This window comes from Callorhinus ursinus, unplaced genomic scaffold, assembly GCF_003265705.2.
Source record: "Callorhinus ursinus isolate GAN/ISIS: 27379988/994484 unplaced genomic scaffold, GSC_fseal_2.0 scaffold18, whole genome shotgun sequence".
NCBI classification, from domain to species: Eukaryota; Metazoa; Chordata; class Mammalia; order Carnivora; family Otariidae; genus Callorhinus; species Callorhinus ursinus.
The window spans coordinates 29,798,560-29,819,592 of NW_027397080.1; the positions used below are offsets into that span (position 1 = coordinate 29,798,560).

Here is a 21,033-nt window from a genome sequence, read left to right on the forward strand (position 1 = left end):
TTAAAAGATTAACGACAAGGGGCACCTGGGTGGCTCAGATGGTTACACATCTGCCTTCGGCTCAGGTCATGATCCCAGGGTCCTGGGATCGAGCCCCACATAGGGCTCCCTGCTCGTTGGGGAGCTTGCTTCTCCCTCTCCCTCTACTGTTCCCCCTGCTTGTGCTCTCTCGCTCTGTCAAATAAATAAATAAAATCTTAAAAAAAAAAAAAAAGATTAACGACATCTTACAACTTTGCCTTTCTCGTCTGGGGCACAGACAGGCCAGGCAGGCTTTTCTCTGTATTCTCTCTCGCAGAGGTACAGTAACAAGCATGCAAGCAGCTCAGAACATGATGAAAGGCATAAAGTCTAAGGTACCCCCATGCTCTGCGGCTGTGTGCTCTACACCCAAGAAATCACCGAATGTGGGAAGCCCTCCCGACCCGAGTCACAGTTTGCAAATCTGTATTTCACAGACACAGGCAGCACTGGAACATGGCAAAAAGCCCCTAACCCATTTCTGAAGAACTGACAAAGCTGATTTCACCATGAATACCTTAGCACCTTAGCAGTCTCTACCCATTCCTTCTGAAGACTTTCCCAGGTGTCAACTTCCACCCATTCTGAATTCTTGGTGGCGAGTTCTGCCATGATAACTCGGTGGTGGGCAGAGATGAGTCCTTTCTTCTTATATGCATCGCCAACAGGAGAGATTATGCCTTTGATAACTCTGTATTTTCCTGGATAAAGAGTCAGATTTGATGTGAGGTGTAACAAGTTAGATTTTATGCACAGGAAATATTATCATCAATATGGTTTTATAACAGACCCCCCTTTTCAAAACAGGGATTCAGGTTCATTCATACATTCATTTACAAACAAGGTGAAACAGACAGAACATAAAATTCACCGTTTTAAGTGCACAGTTCAGTGGCATCAAGCACATTCACACTGTTGTGCAGTCCCCACCACCATCCATCTCCAGAACTTTCTCATCTTCTCCAACTGAAACTGTGACCCCATGAAACACTAACTCCCCAACCCCCTACACAAGAGAAGTTTTGATATTGCCAAATTGCCTTGTAAAAAGCCTTAATCAATTTGTACTGTCCACCTACAGTGTATGTAAGAGCCCATTTCTCCCCAACCTCTGATACTTGACACTATCAAATTTAAACATTTTTGTCGATGTGATGGGCAAAACAGATCTCATTTTTTTATCTTAGTTCCCTGATTATTAGGATTATTAGTGAGTCTGAGCAACCATCCATCTATCTAGCAGCATATGCATGATCATTTATGAAACAAAACATACTGTGTAGGGAAGGTAATAGTTTTCCTCAACCCTCCTTGGGTCCCTGGCTGGGTCTGAAAATTAAACTGACAAAAACAGAAAAACAGAAGAAAAATGTAGAAATTTATTTAATAGAAGGTTTATGTGACACGGGTGCCTTCATTAGGAAATGAAGACCCCAAGAAACAGTTAAACCTATTTTTATGCCAGGTTTAGTGAAGAGTGGACAGTCGTTGAGAAATATGATAGGGCAAAGAGTGCAAGGGAAGGGTAGTAAACTCAGGGAAATTTGGCAAGGCCCATGAGTTTAGATTCTTCCAGGCATCGCTCTGTCTTTAGCAATAAGGATGCTCCTTTCCTCCCAGTATACGGAGGGCACTTCTCACATCAAGATTTTATGAGCTGCTTCAGGGGAGAATGGTTTGGAGGAGGTCAGAGGGACCTTCCTGGTTCTGCCATTTTTTCAAACTCCTTCAGCTTAAAATACCCAACAAGCCAGAGTGCCATATTTTGGGGTAGTGTCCTGGCTACTGTTCCTACCTGTTTCATTCATGTAGTCTTTGGCCAGCTCAAATAGCCGGAGGTGCATGTTGGTGATAGGATTAAAGGAACCACAAGCAAGGAGAACCACTTCTGTCTTCTCTGAATTTTCCATGCTAGGAATTTGAAGTTCTTGATCTGAATGGAAAACTCTGACACTTTGCTTGTGGTCTGCAAAGGAAAAAGGAAACAAGTTCAGTTCTAGGTCTTTAGATGTCCTTCCACCTTCCAAGTGGATGGACAAAAGCCTGTGGCTTCAATGACAAAGACAGCCCCATCCTCCACCCTTCCTTTTCAGGGTGCATTTGCAGCTCCTGCTGTACAGGGATGGGATCTCCTTCCCCCTCTTTGTGACTTGCTTTGGACAAAACAATGTAGCAGACATGACGGTGTGCTGGTTCTGAGCCAGGCCTTTGAGGCTTTGCACACTTCCACACTCTTCTGGACTCCTACCTCTGCCATGAAAACAAGCCAGGGCCAGCCTGATGGAGGATGACAGACCGCCTGGGAGAGAGATTGTACTCCCGCTGCTGGACAGCCAACCACACCAGCTATGCGGCGGGGGCCATCCTGCACCAGCCAAACCACAGATGACACGCTCGGACACACAGGCAAGGCCCAGCGAGATCAGCTGAGCCGGGCTTGTATCAACAAACCCACAAGCTGACCCTCGACTCATGAGCAAAAATTAATGTTTATTATTGTATGCTGCCGAGGTTTTGTGATGCACTACTGGGGTCACAGTTAACTGATACAATGACATTATCAACTACCAAATAAATAGGACTCCCCAACAACCTGTCCTTCAAAACAGTAGTCTGGGGCGCCTGGGTGGCTCAGTCAGTTAAGCGTCTGCCTTCGGCTCAGGTCATGATCCCAGGGTCCTGGGATCCAGCCCTGTGTCGGGCTCCCTGCTCCTCCGGGAATCTGCTTCTCCCTCTTCCCCTGTCCCTCCCCCTGCTTGATCTAATAAATAAATTCTTTAAAAAATAAGAAGAATAGGGGCGCCTGGGTGGCTCAGTCGTTCAGCGTCTGCCTCCGGCTCGGGTCGTGATCCCAGGGTCCTGGGATCGAGTCCCGGATCGAGCCCCGCATCGGGCTCCCTGCTCGGCGGGAAGCCTGCCTCTCCCTCTCCCACTCCCCCTGCTCGTGCTCTCTCTCACTGTGTCTCTCTCTGTCAAATAAATAAAATCTTTAAAAATAAGAAGAAGAAGAAGAATAAAATTAGGAATGCATTTCTTCATTGTTTCCCAGCATCCAACCCTGCTGTTGGAAGTCTAACACCATTCTGACTCTTGTTCTTTTTTTACATGACTTTCTTCTTTTTGGCAGATTTGTGGGATGTCCTCTTTACCCCCAGTGCTCTGAAATGGCATAATGTTTTATCTTCGTGGGGGTCTTTTTCATTCATTGTGCTGGGAGTCAGCTGAAGGGGTTCAGAATGTGCCACTTTGGCATGCAGATTATTTTGAGTGGAAGGCATCTGAGACCCTGCAGGCTCAAGAGAAAGTTTTGCCCCTCCCTTAATTACATGGAAGAATCTAAATTGGGGTCTTTCCCAGAATAAGGGTTATTAGCAGAGATAAATTTTATCTAAGGGACCCATCTGTATGGCAGGGCAAACATCTAATTACCAAACATCTGCTCTTCTTGCCGCCCTGTGAGGGGCATTCCTTTCCTCTGAAATCCCAGACCTCCACTCTCTTCGCCTTAGTTCAGAATGACATAATATGCCTCATTTTGCCTGTCTTTGGAATTTCCATGTCTATGTGGATTCCCCATATGTACTCTATTAAATTTGATTTTCTCCTCTTTCTCTATCTCATGTCGATTTGATTCTTAGTCCCTAAGCTAGAAAGACCTGAGAGGATAGGAATTCTTGCTCCCTGACACAATGAACCTTTCCAGTCCTCAAAGTCAAATCACTCAGTTCTGAGTTATTTTTTTGATAAACACTGCTTATGAACCATCAAAAAACTATTTTGTTATTATAAAGTTTTATTTTTTTAAGATTTTATTTATTTGACAGAGAGAGACACAGTGAGAGGGAACACAAGCAGGGGGAGTGAGAGAGGGAGAAGCAGGCTCCCCGCGGAGCAGGGAGCCTAATACGGGGCTTGATCCCAGGACCTAGGTTCATGACCCAAGCCAAAGGCAGATGACCAACGACTGAGCCACCCAGGCGCCCCTTGTTATTGTAAAGTTTAAAAAAAAATATTCTTATGTATCCAAATTATGTTTCAAAATAATCATTCTGAGAGCTTATAAATATAATTCCAGTGATGCCAAATTGCTGAAAGCATTTTGGGAACTTTGGGGAACGACCTGTAGAGGTCAGGGTATTTTTATAATTAACGTAGAAATACAGTAAATGGCAATAAACAAACACTTGTATGACTTTTTTTTTAAGATTTTATTTATTTGAGAGAGAGAATGAGAGAGAGAGAGAGCACATGAGGGGGGGGAGGGTCAGAGGGAGAAGCAGACTCCCCGCTGAGCAGGGAGCCCGATGCGGGACTCGATCCCGGGACTCCAGGATCATGACCTGAGCCAAAGGCAGTTGCTTAACCAACTGAGCCACCCAGGCGCCCTGTATGACACTTTTTGACGTATAAAATGCTTTCACACACATGATCATTTAGTCTTCACCACGCAGGGGTGCCTGGGTGGCTCAGTCGTTAAGCCCTGCACCCTGCTCCGCGGGAGGCCTGCTTCTCCCTCTCCCACTCCCCCTGCTCTGTTCCCTCTCTTGCTGTGTCTCTTTCTGTCAAATAAATAAATAAAATCTTTAAAAAATCTTCACCACGCAAACACACAAAAACTTGGCCAAAGTCATTAAGCTTGTTACCAAAAAAAAGCTATTGTTAGATATTTCATTTTTCCAGTTAATCTTCTATCATTGGACATGTAGGTTTTTCTAATTTTTCAGTATTACAAACATCTCAGAGAAAAAAATGGGTTGAGAATGAGCTGGAAATGAAGGCTATACAACACCTCGCTGTGCACTTCTAAGACTTGCCAATGCTTGGAAGATCTGTGTGTCAGGACCATTTATTTGTAGCCCAATAGTGTTCAGATCCAACTGCTAGGGTGACCAACTCCTGCTCAGATTCTATGCTCATTGGACAACGCTCACTGCTCATTGCTCAAAGCTAGGGAGTGAAAGAACCAGGGTTAGCATCTCAGTTTCCTGACTCCTAGGCTCTCTCATCAAGAAGAAAAATGGGAGATACCTGGAGCTGTGCAGAATGGAAATGAGCCCTCCTAGCTGAGGAGCTGAGGAATGTGACCGTTAACCCCTTAGGCGATGAGAACCTCTGAAGTTTTCTGAGCAATGGAGTGACAACAGGGTTCTATAAAAACAATGTTTTAGAAAAATAGGACATGGGGCACCTGGATGGCTCAGTCGTTAGGCGTCTGCCTTCGGCTCAGGTCATGATCCCAGGGTCCTGGGATCGAGCCCCGCATTGGGCTCCCTGCTCTGCGGGGAGCCTGCTTCTCCCTCTCCCACTCCCCCTGCTTGTGTTCCCTCTCTAGCTGTGTCTCTCTCTGTCAAATAAATAAAATCTTAAAAAAAAAAAAAAAGAAAAAGAAGACATGGGTGCTTAAAACCTTTATACGGTTTTACCAACTTAACCAAATCACTTAATTATGTGTCTTCGGTCTCCTCATCTGTAAAATAGAGACAATGACAACCAATTTCAGTTACTTTGAGGATTAATTCTGATTAATGGCAAAGTGCTTAGCATATTGCCTAGCACAGTGTAAAAATAAATGCTAGCTGTTATTTTTGAGGAAAGTGACAATACAGATGATGGTAATGCTAGGGGATTAACTGGAAGGGGTAAAAGACAGGAAGGCCAGTTACAAAGTCATGAGTGCCTCATTTAAGTAATCAGTGAGAATGGAAATAAGAAACACTTATTCAATAAACATTTGAGGTTTCTCCCAACAAAGCATAGTGGTAGGGATCAGAGGGATGCTAATTGTTGCTAAGAAATAAAGGACAGAAGGGTCAGTAATGCTCCATATGGAATTAAAAAAAAAAAGAATTAAGGGGGGGTGTAAAAAAAAAAAAGAATTAATTTGTAAGAATGATTTAAATGTCCTACCTTTCAATTATCAGCCTAAGGATGATACCGGGGTTCACTTGAGGCTCGTTCCCACTCCTCCCATCCCTACCCCCAAGTCCCATAGGAAGTGCCTGTGGTATTATGGGGTGGTGGTGAATACAACATCCCCAAGGGTACTCTGGGCCCACATGGAAACCAGGGTAACCTGCTGCAGCAGAGCAGCTCCAGCCCCGCCCACCTCAGGCTTCAGGCACCGCTCCCCACCCCCCCACCCCCCCGCCCCCCAGACTGTGCTATGAGCTGCAAGAACAATAAAGCTAAGAACAGGAGGTATAGGTCCCCAAGGGAGCTGCCTGCCGTTCAGGGAAGGACAGAACAAAGAGCTTAGAGCCCTTCGCCAACCTTGGAGATGCACTCAGGTTTCCTGGTCCTCCTTCCCCAACCTTGGAGATGCACTCAGGTTTCCTGGTCCTCCCCAGGGGAAAGGCTGTGAAAGGGGCTGGAGGAAGCTGATCTCTCAGCTAAAGGAAGCTTTCTCCCTTGTCACATTCAACCCATCTCAAATATCCAGCTCGGTTCTATTAATTCCCCGTGAACACAGCCAACTTGAGCTAGGACCTTCAAAACCACAGAAGAATTAAGTTACAGTGAGCGTCCATCATAGCCCAGGGTGGCTTTAGAAGAACAAAGATCTGTCCCTCTCCAAGGAAAAGTACTTCCTCTGGATCACTGCAGGGTACCAGAGTACTTGCGCTGGGAAGCGGGACAAGCTGGGGACAAATGGGGGGAGAAGTAGTTTGGGAGCTCTAACAGGGCTGCTCTGGATCCTCTGTGCCCTGCTCCAGGTGCTCAAGGACCAGCGTCCCCATGATTCACTTCTGTCTGGCCCACACAGCGTATCACCTGCACGGCTGGCTGCCGAGATCACGCCGGCTCAGGCTGTAAGTGTCTCTCCCCAGCTCTCGATGACAAAAAGCCCATTTCTTCCTGAGACAGTCTCAACGTTTAACTAAAATTTATTTTCAATTTTTAAATCATTTTATAAAACACTGAGGTATACTTGACATAAGAACTACTGACTTTAAGTTTTAAAACCTGATATGTAAACATTAATGAAACATTTTGTAAACATTAAGCCAGTTTTTTAAATGTTAACATTTAAAAAAATAGTTAACTGTCTTCTCTGGTCACATTTCAGAAATGCTCAATATGATTAAATCTATGTTGGCTGACTGTTAAAATAATGTGATTGACTTGACAACTGATCGGAATTTATACCCCTAAAAAGATGCTATTCCTTCCAAAATAGTCACATTAAGGCTATAACTATATCCTAGTTGTAACAATGTGCGATTACCAGTCTGGAGGTATTTTAAAATTGTCTGTTTTGTTTTTTTTTTAGTACTTTTAATGGGGATAAATCTTTGTCTTTGGAGGGCAGATTTGATTTCTACAAATACCTTAAAATCTTTCAGTGTTAAACCTGATTAATAAAATAATTAAGGTAAATAATACAGCTTATGGTGAAGAGAACTATTAGTTATTGCAGAAGATTTTCTTATATGCATGGAAACTATGTACACATAATCTCAAAAGAAATTCAAAAATGGGCAGAAATAGCAGACTTCATTTGGTTGTGTAAGTTGTTGTAGGTAGGTTTACTCTGTTCATGAGTTACACTCAGTGTGAACTATCTGGCCAGCACAGAGCTAGCGCAGCACAGAGGCATGGTTAAGACTCTCGGACCCGGTTCAAAATTCTAGCTCTGTCACTACTCAGTGTTTGTCCTTGGACAGGACACTTCATCATTCTGAGTCTCGGTTTCCTCAATAAAATGGGGAACCACAGGCCCTACCTCATAGAATTTTGTGCATATTTTTTTAAAGATCTTATTTATTCATTTATTTGAGAGAGAGAGAGAGAGAGAGAGAGAGACCGAGCTGGGGGGAGGGGGGAGGCAGAGAGGGAGAGGGAGAGAATCTCAAGCAGACTCCCTGATGAGGGTGGAGCCTGACATGGGGCTGAATCTCACAACCCTGAGATCACGACCAGAGCCAAAACCAAGAGTTGGACGCCCAACCAACTGAGCCACCCAGGCGCTCCAGATTTTATGCATATTAAATGAGAAAGTGAATAAAAAGTGTGTGACACATTTGTTTACTAATGATGAATATTAACTTTTACTATTACCTGTGGGTTGTCTTACAGCATTAACTTATAGTCATGGTAAAGGAACGAAGGTTCTAAAGATTCCTTAGAGACCAGTATCAACAGTGCCTGCTACATAGTAGGAGCTCAATAAATGGTAGCCATTATTCTTAGTGAAGTATTATTAGACATAATTTTGTTCTAATGGGATGATCTCAAGTCATCCTTGTTTTGTTTAAAACTTTATCTCCATGGTTTAATGTAACGTTGTTATGAAGCAGAACCTAAATTTGGTTTTTCTTTAAGATTTTATTTATTTGAGAGAGTGATAGAGAGAGAGCACAAGCAGGGGGAACGGCAGGCAGAGGGAGAAGCAGGCTCCCCACTGAGCAGGGAGCCTGACATGGGGCTCGATCCCAGAACCCCAGGATCATGACCTGAGCTGAAGGCAGACGCTTAATGACTGAGCCACCCAGACACCCCATACATTTAGTTTCTTGAAGCCATTTTATCACTAAAGAAGTAACGTAAAATGTAACTCGCTGTGTCCCATGCAGGCAAGTGACAGTGTTCTTGTTTGGGATCATGGCTCTGGTCCTCCAGTTGTATGTTCTACTAAGGTAAGTTCTTTCACCGCCAACCCCCTTACCTGGCAGCCCAGCATGCATGTCTTACCTCTGGAGATGGTTGGGGTATGCTCTGAGATTCCTGTTACATGTTCAACTGCAGCCTGCCCCATTTTTTCTGCCCCTATTATCAGTGGTAGTTACCTGCTTTACCTCTTTGAAAAGTCAAAAATCTCAATACCAAAAGAGTAGCTGGGAATAGGGCAGACTGAGTTTAACTTAACAGATTTCTTCTGGTACAAGAAGCCATTAAATGGGAGACAACGAGGGCACCAACTTTTCAACGTATGGATTCCCTAGAGACCAGTCCTGCCAGCCTGATATGAGCTAACGTCTGCAGGGCTGAGGGTGACACAGCATATGTGACCAGATTGTGACTTGATATATTATTTTAGATTCTATGGAGGACATTAGTCTTGGCAGAAAAAGTCAGCTAGTAACTGGACAAATGAAGCAAATGCCATTTGATACATCAAAATAAAAAAAACTGTATCTCTAAAAATGTGGAAATTCTAAAACAATCTGAAAACTGAGAATCTACTTAAGTGACAAGAAAAGGAAACTGTGATACTCACTGTAATTAGCCTAATTTAAACTTGCCAACGTCTGTCATAGGAGTTTTGTGTGCAGTAAGGCCTATTTCCTTACTCCAGAAGGCCAGAATTTCCACAAGATATTTTCTCACCAAAATATCTGGTTAACATGAATTAGAAAGATGATAGACATTATTTGTCCACCGATTGTAAATATTAACAACTCTTGTACTACTTGTGGGCTGTTTTCACATTATTAATTTGCAGTCATGGTAAAGGAACGAAGGTTTGTTGTTTTTTTTTTTTAAGATTTTATTTATTTATTTGGGAGAGAGAGAGCACACACAGGGGGAGAAGGAGAGGGAGAGGGAGAAGCAGACTCCCCACCGAGCTGGGAGCCTGACGTGGGGCTCGATCCCAGGACCCTGAGATCATGACCCGAGCTGAAGGCAGATACTTAACCCCCTGAGCCACTCAGGCGCCCCAGGAACGAAGGTTCTTAAATGAGTTGCCTGCAGCCAAACGAACCTCAGGCCAGAATCAGGATTAGAATTCAATGGTTAGTGCCTTCTGGTATCATGCTTACAGGGCAAATTTCTTCTAGTAATTGATAAATTAATGACCTGTGTATTGATTTTAGGCCCAGATCTTCCCGATACTGCAGGCAACCTCTCCTTACCAACTTGGTTGGCAGTATCATCTTTACTTTCTTCACAATTGGTAAGTGTGCATTTATCAAGCACTTATTAAGTGCCTATTATTTGCCAGATATTGCCCGAACAAAAATGGGTAAGACTTATTAAGTGCCTATTATTTGCCAGACATAGCCCAAACAAAAATGGGTAAGACTTATGAAGTGCCTATTATTTGCCAGACATTGTCCAAACAAAAAAGCTCCTTGGGAGCTCAGACTGAAACTTCAGAAAAAATTCACATTTAAAATTCAAGTGAAGGAAATTTTTTATAAGTTCCTTAGTAACTGTTTTAGTTGTCCTAAAATTTGGGCCCATATAATATGCTGTGTTGGTGTTATAAAATTCTTTAGTGATAATATAAAAAAATACCAGATTCATTCATTCATTTAATAAATGGTTACTGGACAGGAGATAATACCATGGAGAAAACCAGAGACCTCGACAATTTGAAATAAAGAAGTGACAGAGACGTGTTGGACTCTGAAATGTAAAGTTTTAGGATTATCTTAATACATTTTGATTACATTTTCCTATGTGTGTGCTTAGAAGAGCAATGTGTGATTTAAATAAAAACTATGTCTAAGATTTTAAAAAAATTTTTTGAAGAGTTTATTCATTATTCATTTGAGAGCGAGCGAGCGAGCACAAGCAGGGGGAGCAGCAGGTAGAGGGAGAGGGAGAAGCAGGCTCCCCGCTGAGCAGGGAGCCCGATGAGGCACTCGATCCCAGGACCTTGGCGTCATAACCTGAGCTGAAGGCAGACGCTTAACCACCTGAGCCACCCAGGTGCCCCATCTAAGGTTTTTTTTTTAAGATTTATTTATTTATTTTAGAGAGAGTGTGCCCAGGGGTGGAGGTGGAGGGGCAAAGGGAGAGGGAGAAAAGCAGACACAGGGCTCAATCTCATGACCCTGAGATCATGACCTGAGGGAAAATCAAGAATTGGACGCATAACCAACTGAGCCACCATGGAGCCCCTAAAATTTTTTAAGATTTTATTTTTTTAGGGCGCCTGGGTGGCTCAGTGGGTTAAGCGACTGCCTTCGGCTCAGGTCATGATCCTGGAGTCCCGGGATCGAGTCCCGCATCGGGCTCCCTGCTCAGCGGGGAGTCTGCTTCTCCCTCTGACCTTCCCCCCTCTCCTGCTCTCTCTCTCTCTCTCAAATAAAAATTTTTTAATGAAAAAATAGTTATTGGGGCGCCTAGGTGGCTCAGTCGTTAAGCATCTACCTTCTGCTCAGGTCATGATCTCTGGGTCCTGGGATCGAGACCCGTATCAGGCCTCCTATTCAGCAGGGAGTCTGCTTCTCTCTCTCTCTCCCTCTGACGCTTCCCACTGCTTGTTCTCTCCCTCTCTCTAAGATAAATAAATAAAATCTTAAAAGAAAAAAAACTGTTGAATGCCTTAGGCACTGTTCTAGAGTCTCCTGCTGAATCCCAGCTCCACAAGAGGCAACATATGTGATGGTGAAAGTACTGGCTTTAGAGACAGAGGGAGGCCAGCTGAAACATTGACTCCACAACAACAGGAGCTACCTAACCTCTCTGAGCTTCCTGCTCCTCATTTATGAAATGGAGATAAGGGGCGCCTGGATGGCTCAGTCAATTAAGCATCTGACTCTTGATTTCGGCTCAGGTCATGATCTCAGCGTCGTGAGATTGAGCCCTGTGTGAGGCTCCACGCTCAGCAGGGAGTCTGCTTGGGATTCTCTCTCTCCCTCTGCCCCTATCCACCCCCATGCTCTCTCTCTCTCTCAAGTAAATAATCTTTTAAAAAATCAAATATAAAGTGGAGATAAAAAAAAACAGGCTTCAGTTTTGCTAAGGTTTAAATGAGATAATAGAATTGTGAAAAAAGCAGAGTTCTTATCACCAGCAATGCCAATAATAAGAACACTGCCCACGTCAAAGGAAACCTTAGCTTGGCTACGTTTTGAGCATCTGTGTCCCACAGGAGGGAAGCGAGGAAACATCCTCTATTTAGGTTGGCATTCAAGAATGTTTTTCCGAGATAACTACACCCAGTAAATGGATGCTGTTCTGTTGTCCTTCTAGGGTTTACTGTGCTGCTTACACATATGGAACCAGTTCCACAGGCACTCAAGAGGATGTTTGCTCTATTTGGTGTGGGATCCTTCGGCGAAGGAGCCTGTACCATGGTGTTAACACTTTTGGCAAATGACTGTGTATGTTTCTAAATACTGAATTTCTCAAGGGCTCATCTTAATCTGAAAGCATGTCTATATATAATATACCATTAGTCTTCAATATTTATTTTCTCCTCACACTAAAAATAGAGATATGTAGAGACAGAATTCCTAATTAGACACATGTCACAGTTAAAACATTTCACCAGGGGAAGTTTAAAAATTCCATGAGAGATTTTTCTTTTTGTGGGTGAATTCCACTTTACTAGCCTTTGAAAAAAAAGAAAAAAGATAAGCTATCAATCAACAGTGCAAGCGCTGGCCTGCTTTTGGTGCAGGGAGCAGCAAGCCTTCCATCTCTTGCTAAGCCGGTGCCATTGTTTAAATCCTTTGGCAAAAATGTTGTAAATACAGGTTCCAATCAAAAGATAAGTATTCCTCACAGTGCTTTTTCCTCCCAAATATAGGAAAAAACGACCCCTGAACTTTACTACTTGTCTGTGCTGCTGTCAGTGAGCAGCTTGGTTTCTACAGGTAAGCAAAACTTTCCAAGTAACTTATCCTTGTCAAAGGCTTCAAGGAAGTACCTGCTCAGCTAGGGTTGTCACAGTGTAAGGAGGAAGCCCTGGTTCCTCCTAAAGCAAGAGCTCAAAGAAGCAAAGGAGTAAAAAGCCATCCTTTTCACATGATTTTCCATCCATTTAATTAGATCCCATTCATCCTGCAGTGCTTTTCTCGTGCCTGGGGCTGAGCTGGCTGGCCAGTGCGGCCTGCACACAACCAGACACTAGACCAACGGTCTGATGCTGACACATGAGCCCTCTGGTCTCGGCTTCACACAGATGTCTTCGGCAGGTGAGCCTGTCCCAGCAGCACTGCCCCCTGACTGCTGCCGGAGCAGGAGCTCCTCTCCTACCCTGCTGCTCCTGAGTGAAATGGTCAGCTGACATCAGAACTATGACAATAGGAAGCACATCAAAACCAGTCATCTGAAAGTTGTCTTTAAATATCGATTAGCACTGACAATCGATAAAAAGGAACAGTTCAACCCAAATCACTGGATTGACATCACAACCAAATTCACCCCAAATAAAGATACTCTATTAAATACTTTCAAGATTATGACACTGACTTTCTGAACCTCCTTTTTTGTTTCATGAAACTATTATCATCAGCTGGATGGTAGCTACAGAAATAAGCACTGAAAAGGAAGAAGGAAAATATAAATCTTAGTAATGAACAAAGGTTTAGATTTAGTTTGGTATATTTGAACAATTTGTTCTTTAAAAATGTTATATTTTTATATAATATATAAAATTCAGATGGTATATTTGAACAATTTGTTCTTTAAAAATGTAGTGGGAAATTTTAGAGTAAAAATAACCAAAATCTCTTCCATACGGGTGACAACAATCTTCTGCATCATGACAGTCAAGGTTGTCTAGAGAAAATAACTAATTGATCCACATAATGTTCATCTTCTTGCTTTTCCTGTGTGTATTTACAGATTCTGAGGTATTTTAAGTAGGAGCTAGTTAATCACAGATGCTCTCAACGTTTTTAGGAAGTGAAGACAACTCTATTTCTTGAGGAAAAGAACTATCTATTGGCAGGAGGATCAAATTCAATATAAACATCTCCCAACACATCTATGACAGGCACAGACCTTCACAAGTGGGAATGACTGTTCTCCACCTGCTTCTCTATTCAGGGGGCACCTGTCAGAGGAAAAGTTACCTAACAAACACACTATATATCCAGCTCGCTGACATTTCTGAGGGCTTTCCACATCTCAGACATAGTGCTGAAATTTATGAATTAGAAATCTGACTGGGGGAGGTGGGGCACCTGGGTGGCTCAGTCAGTTAAGTGTCTGCCTTGGGCTTAGGTCATGACCCTGGGGTCCTGGGATCAAGCCCCACATTGGGCTCCTTGCTGAGTGGGGAGCCTGCTTCTCCCTCTCCCTCTGCCCCTCCCCACCACCTCTGCTCTCTCTGGCTTGCTCTCTCTGGCTTGCTCTCTCTCTCTCTCACTACCTCAAATAAATAAATAAAATCCTTAAAAAAAAAAAAAAAAGAAAGAAAGAAAGGAAGGAACCTGATGGGGGCGCCTGGCTGGCTCAGTAGAGCATGCAACTCTCAATTTCTGGGTCATGAATTCAAGCCCCACCTTAGGGTTAGAGAGTACTTTAAAAAATAAAATTAAGGAGCACCTGGGTGGCTCAGTTGCTTAAGCAATGAACTCTTGGTTTCAGCTCAGGTGATGATCTCAGGATCATAAGACAGCCCCGCATTGGGCTCCACACTCAGCAGAGTTGGCTTGGATTTCTCTCTCCCTCTCTCTCTGCCCCTCCCTGCTGCATGCGCCCTCTCTCAAATAAATAAGTAAATCTTTTAAAATAAATAAATTAATTAATTACATTTTTAAAAAATCTCCAAATCCTCAGCACCTGGCTGGCTCAGTTGGTAGAATAAGAGACTCTTGACCCCGGGTTGTGAATTCAAGCCCCACAATGGACATAGAGCTTACACTAAAAAAAATAAATTAAATAAATAAATAAATAAATAAATAAATAGCATATATACCCCAGAAAGAAATGAAATATGTATGCTAACTAGCATACATACATAAATAAAAACTTGGAGGGGCCCCTGGGTGGCTCAGTCAGTTAAGCAACCAACTCTTGATTTCAGTTCAGGTAATGATCTTGGGGTCCTGGGATCAAGCCCCTTGCTGGGTCTGAGGGGAGTCTGCTTGTCCCTCTGCCCCTCCCCCCGCCTATGCTCTCTCTCTCTCTCTCAAATAAATAAATAAAATCTTAAAAAAAAAAAGTTACCATGGAACTACTGGAATACTGTTTTCAGGGTCTTTCCACCCTCAAATGTGATGTTAGGGAGACTGGATTTTATCCTGTAAGGAATGGGGATATAGTCACGGATTTCAACAGGAAGTAATGTACCGGTGAACTTTAGAAATAATTCTCATGTATTCATCATAGTTTAGCAAATTTTTTTTAAACTTTTTATTTATTTATTCATGAGAGACAGAGAGAGAGAGAGAGAGAGAGGCAGAGGGAGAAGCAGGCTCCCAAGGAGCAGGGAGCCCCATGCGGGACTCGATCCCAGGACCCTGGGATCATGACCTGAGCCGAAGGCAGATGCTTAACCATCTGAGCCACCCAGGCGCCCCTTAGCAAATATTTCTGAACAATCACTTTGCTGTAGATGCTGGGAATAAAGCAGTAAATGAAACTGTCAAAATTCCCGATCCACACTGGAGCTTATATGCCAGTGTTGGGAGACAAACAATAATCAAAATAAATACACATATACTCTGTATATTAAATAATGGGGCTGTGAGAAAAACAAAGCAGGGCAAGAGGTTAAGGAGAGGTGGGATTCTAAGTAGGGTGCTCAGCAAAGGCCCCAACGAGTGACATCTGAGCAAAGAATTAAAAGAGGAAAGAGTGAGCCATGCAGATTTCTGAAGGAAGAATGTCATAAGCAAAGGTAACCATGAAAAATCAGAAGTATGCCAGTCATGCTCCAGGAACAGAGAAACCAGAATGGCTGAGTCAGAGTTCACAGACAGAAGGTGGAGCAGATGTAGTCAAAGAGGTGAAAGAGAGCCACTGTGAGGTTTTGAGCAGAGAAGTGACATGGTCCAACAGATTTTTAAAGGATCTTTTCTGGCTGTTGAAGTTGAGAACAGAACGTAGAGAGAAATAAGGGTGGGAGCAGGGAGACCAGACAGGAAGCTACTCCAGTCAACCAGGTGAGAGCTGATGCTGACTTGGACCAGGGTGGCAGCAGCAGAAGTGTGACAAGGCACCAGAGTCTGGAAATAGTATAAATGGAGAGCCAATGTGATTGCTGAGGAATGGAATGTGGGCTGTGAGAGAAAGAGGAGTCAAGGACAACTCCAAAAATGTCTGGCCCAAGCAACTGAAAGAAGAGAGTCACCTTTAACTGAGAACAGAAAGATGGCCATGGAGGAGGTTTAGGGGAGAAGATCTGTAGTTCAGTTTATACAGAAGTTACATTTGGGAGGTCTATTAGCTATCCAAGTGGTCATGGTAAGTAGGCAAATGGAGAACAGAGCCACGTTCAGGGGAGAAGTACAGACTAGAGATTTACTAGCAATTTGGGGTCATCTGCATATAGATGGTATTTAAAGTCACAAGACAGGATGACATTACCTAGACAGGGAGTGAAGACAGAACGGACAAGTATGGGCATCGCCTGGGGGCTGGTTAGAAATGCAGAATCACAGGCCCTACCCGAGGACTGCTGAATCAAAATCTGTGTCTTAACAAGATCCCCAGGTGATCTGTATGATTCTTTAAAGTTCGCAAAGCACTGCTTTGGAGCACTCCGTTGGTTCAGAGGAGAGACAATGAAGGGTAGTAACAGGAGGGATGATGTCAAGTGTTCACAAGTGGCTGAATGGAGGAGAGAAGCAAATGCAGGGAGAAGGAGGAGATTTCTGACTCAAGTGACTGGGTAAATGGTGTGCCACTAGTTGACAAAGAATATCAGAGGAAATGTGAGTGGATCATGCGCAGCTTGCGCCTGCGGAACTGCGGATCCCGGTTCTGAGAGGGCTTGGGGCTGCTTCCTTTGAATGACCGGGAAGGCTGTCGGTGTGTAGCGTTCCTGCAAAACTGCTTCCACAGAAAGGGACCTTCGGGAAATTTCTCTGGACACCGCTGAAATTAACAAACCTAGTGCCCCTGGGCCTTTCCAGTTTTCCTGGCAGGTGGATTTCGAGGCAACATGTCTTCTTCAATGAAAGAATGCCTGCAGCTTCAGCTGCTAGAGATGGAAATGCTGTTTTCTATGTTTCCTAACCAAGGAGAAGTAAAACTTGAAGATGTAAATGTCCTGACGAATATAAAGCGATATTTGGAAGGCACAAGGGAGGCGCTGCCGCCAAAAATCGAATTTGTGATTACCCTCCAGATGGAGAAACCCAAGGTGAAAATTGATTTGCAAGTAACCATGCCTCACAGCTACCCCTATGCAGCATTGCAGCTATTTGGACGGTCGTCTGAGCTTGACAGACAACAGCAACTACTTCTCAACAAAGGTCTCACTTCTTATATAGGGACTTTTGATCCAGGTGAGCTCTGTGTTTGTGCGGCAATCCAGTGGTTGCAGGACAATAGTGCCTCCTATTTCCTGAACAGAAAGCTTGTTTACGAACCATCTACACAAGCAAAGCCAGTCAAGAACACATTCCTCCGAATGTGGATCTACAGTCACCACATATATCAGCAGGACCTAAGAAAAAAGATTTTGGATGTCGGGAAAAGGTTAGACGTGACTGGATTTTGCATGACAGGAAAGCCGGGTATAATCTGTGTGGAGGGCTTCAAAGAGCACTGTGAGGAATTCTGGCACACAATTAGGTATCCCAACTGGAAACACATTTCCTATAAGCATGCTGAAAGTGTCGAAACCGAAGGAAATGGAGAGGATCTGCGCCTTTTCCATTCTTTCGAAGAATTACTCCTTGAGGCCCATGGTGACTATGGATTAAGGAATGACTATCACATGAATCTGGGCCAATTCTTAGAATTTCTAAAAAAACACAAAAGTGAGCATGTGTTCCAGATACTATTTGGTATTGAAAGTAAAAGTTCAGACTCCTAGGAAGCTTAATTAAGAGGCCTATGCTTATAATTTCACTAAGGCAGTATTTCTGTTAATAAGACCAAAATAAAAGGGCCAGTGGCTGTTTAGCATCCTCTGTGAGACAACTAGCCCCCAAATTTTTACCTGGTAATGAAACACAAAGGCCTTTTAACTTTATAACAGTGCAATTGTGATGTTATCTCCATGTTCTTGTGTTAACTGAAAACTAAGTGTAAATTAATAAAAACAGTCAATTTAAAAAAAAAAGAATGGAAATGTGGAGGGAAGGCATACAGAGGCTACTGTTTTATAGGTATTGAATTTGAGGCACACACTGGACATCCAGGTAGAGATCTTGCAGGCAGACAGACACAGAGAGAGAGAGACTAGAACCCAGAGATTTTTTTTTTAAGATTTTATTTATTTATTTGAGAGAGAGAGAATGGAAGAGAGAGAGCATGAGAGGGGGGAGAGTCAGAGGGTAAAGCAGACTCCCTGCTGAGCAGGGAGCCTGATGCGGAACTCGATCCCGGGACTCCAGGATCATGACCTGAGCCGAAGGCAGTTGCTTAACCAACTGAGCCACCCAGGCGCCCTAGAACCCAGAGATATTAAACACTATCTTCAGTGAGATATCATGATTAAGAGAAGGGTTTTTTTTTTGAAGAATAAGACTATTGCTAGGTTGGGGAAGTCACAGAAGCTTCAAGAAAGTGAATAATTGATGGAGGAAGGTCCTCAGGGAGACTACAGAGAAAGGATTTTAGGTACAATGTAAAAGGATGGCTTAAAAATACTGGGGAGAAGGGCGCCTGGCTGGCTCAGTCAGTGGAACCTGGAACTCTTGACCTCAGGGTCATGAGTTCAAGCCCCAGGTTGGGTGTAGAGTTTACTTAAAAAAAACAAACAAAAAAACAGGGATATCTGGGTGACTCAGTCAGTTAAGCGTCTGCATTTGGCTCAGATCATGATCCCAAGGTCCTGGGATCCAGCCCTATGTTGGGCTCCCTGCTGGGCGGGGAGTCAGCTTCTCTGTCTCCCTCTGCCCCTCCCCCCGCTCCTGCTCTCTCTCACTCTCTCTCTCAAATAAATAGAAAATCTTTAAAAAAACAACAAACAAGGGTGCCTGAGTGGCTCAGTTGGTTAAGCGACTGCCTTTGGCTCAGGTCATGATCCTGGAGTCCCAGGATCGAGTCCCACATCAGGCTCCCTGCTCGTTGGGGAGTCTGCTTCTCCCTCTGACCCTCCCCCCTCTCATGCTCTCTCTCACTCTCTCTCTCATTGTCTCAAGTAAATAAAATCTTAAAAAAAAAACAACAAATAAAACAAAACAAAAAATTAAAAAATAATAATAATGGAAAGAGATGAAAACATATGTCCACACAAAGAATTACATGGTTTGGCTTTACACATGATAGCCAAAAACTGGGAACAACTCAATTGTGAATCAAGAGATGAATGAATAAATGAATAAATGAATAAGCAAAGTCGGCATAGCCATATAACAAAATACCATGGAGCAATAAAAAGGAACTACTGATACAAACAACATGGACGAATCTCATTATTTTGAATGAAAAGATCCAGATACAAAAAGGCACACACCGGGGTGCCTGGGTGGCTCAGTCGTTAAGCATCTGCCTCCGGCTCAGGTCATGATCCCAGGGTCCTGGGATTGAGCCCCACATTGGGATTCCTGCTCGGCGGGAAGCCTGCTTCTCCCTCTCCCACTCCCCCTGCTTATGTTCCCTCTCTTGCTGTGTCTATCTCTGTCAAACAAATAAATAAAATCTTGAAAAAAAAAAGAATGTGGCTTTAAAAAAAAAAAAGGCACACGGGGCGCCTGGGTGGCTCAGTTGGTTAAGCAACTGCCTTCGGCTCAGGTCATGATCCTGGAGTCCCAAGATCGAGTCCCGCATCGGTCTCCCTGCTCAGCAGGGAGTCTGCTTCTCCCTCTGACCCTCCCCCCTCTCATGTGCTCGCTCTCTCTCATTCTCTCAAATAAATAAATAAATAAAATCTTTAAAAAAAAGGCACACACCATGTGATTCCAGTTATATGAAATTTTAGAATAGATTATTTCATCTATAATGATAGAAGGTAGATCAGTGGATGTGTAGGGTCAGGAAATTGACAGAAGCGGGGCAGAAAGCTGTAGGGTTCCTGCTTATGGTATCCTCATTTAGTCTTGTGTGCTCCTCACTGAATGGCAATACCTTCATTGATTCTCTTTGGATGGACCTGTTCCTTATAAATATACGTCTAATTATGCTTATTTAACTGAAATGATGATGACGATGATGACTAACATTCACTAAGTTCTTCCTGTGTGCTCGGCAATAGGCTAAGCACTCATACAATCTGTACAACACTCCAATGAAGTTGGTACTATTACTATCTCCTTTTTTAAAAAAGATTTTATTTATTTGAGAGAGAGAGAGAGAGAGACGGAAAGCGCACGTGCAGAGACAGGAGCGCATGAGCTGGGGAGGGGCAGAGCGGCAACCAGACTTCCCTGCTGAGCAGGAGCCTGATGCTGCTAGATCCCAGGATCCTGAGATCATGACCTGAGCTGAAGACAGACACTAAACCCACCAAGCCACCCAGGCACCCCTCTCCTTTTTTTTTTTTAAATTTATTTATTTTTTTAGTAATCTCTACATCCAATGTGGGGCTCAAACTCACAGCCCTGAGATCAAGAGTTGCATGTCTTTCTCACTGAGCCAGTCAGACACCCCTACCATCCCTTTTTTTAAACAAACATGAAAAAACTAAAGCTGAAAGAGATTGATTAACTTGCTCAGGATCTCATAGTTTGTCTAACAACCTTGACACTAAAACTTCATGGTCTTAACCATGACATAAGACTTACAATGGTACAAGCTATCTACTGGTTGGCATTTAAAAGAGATCCACATGTTCAGAGAGCCTTTGGCTCATGTGCTTCTTGTTAGCCACTCAAGCTTTATCTGCCCCAGCATCTTCCCTACCTCGTTGGAGCAACCTGCACTCGCTGGGCTTCCATCCCAAGTCCAAGTCAAAATGTCCTAAAATCCTCCAGCTGTCAAACAGTACTTATCCCAGTTATGACTCCCAGCTCTGAGGTTATTTCCCCCATGCTCTCTCCAGTGACTACCTACCTAACATGTTATTCCTATCTTCCCAGTTTCTTCTCTTCCCTCACCAACCCCTCCAAAGCCTTGTTTTTGTTTGAGAACTGGAACCCAAACCAATTTCTCTTACTTATGCACTAGGAATACTTTTTCATTATCCATTAAATCGAAACAAGAACCCAAGGAACATCCTCAGCATAGAAGTGCTGAATCATATCAAGTCACTGAGAAAGAAGAGCAGGCAAA

At 43.5% G+C, this 21,033-nt stretch overlaps 1 protein-coding gene and 1 pseudogene across 4 annotated transcripts in view; one reads left to right on the top strand and one right to left on the bottom strand.

The window, feature by feature from the left end:
- The window catches only part of LOC112811556 (retinoid-binding protein 7), a 48,643-nt gene that overhangs the window by 26,001 nt on the left and 1,609 nt on the right, over nucleotides 1-21,033 (bottom strand). For all 4 annotated transcript variants that reach the window (XR_012381376.1, XM_073903373.1, XM_073903374.1 and 1 more), the window contains exons 4-5: nucleotides 1,817-1,987; nucleotides 539-722 (exon numbers count right to left, since the gene is read on the bottom strand). Coding sequence is in view for 3 of the 4 variants with exons in the window: in XM_073903373.1 (XP_073759474.1) it covers nucleotides 539-722; nucleotides 1,817-1,931 (299 nt within the window). In the remaining variant the exon portion in view is untranslated. The remainder of the gene's footprint in view (nucleotides 1-538; nucleotides 723-1,816; nucleotides 1,988-21,033) is intronic.
- LOC112811555 (RWD domain-containing protein 2A pseudogene) lies at nucleotides 16,768-17,948 on the top strand (annotated as a pseudogene).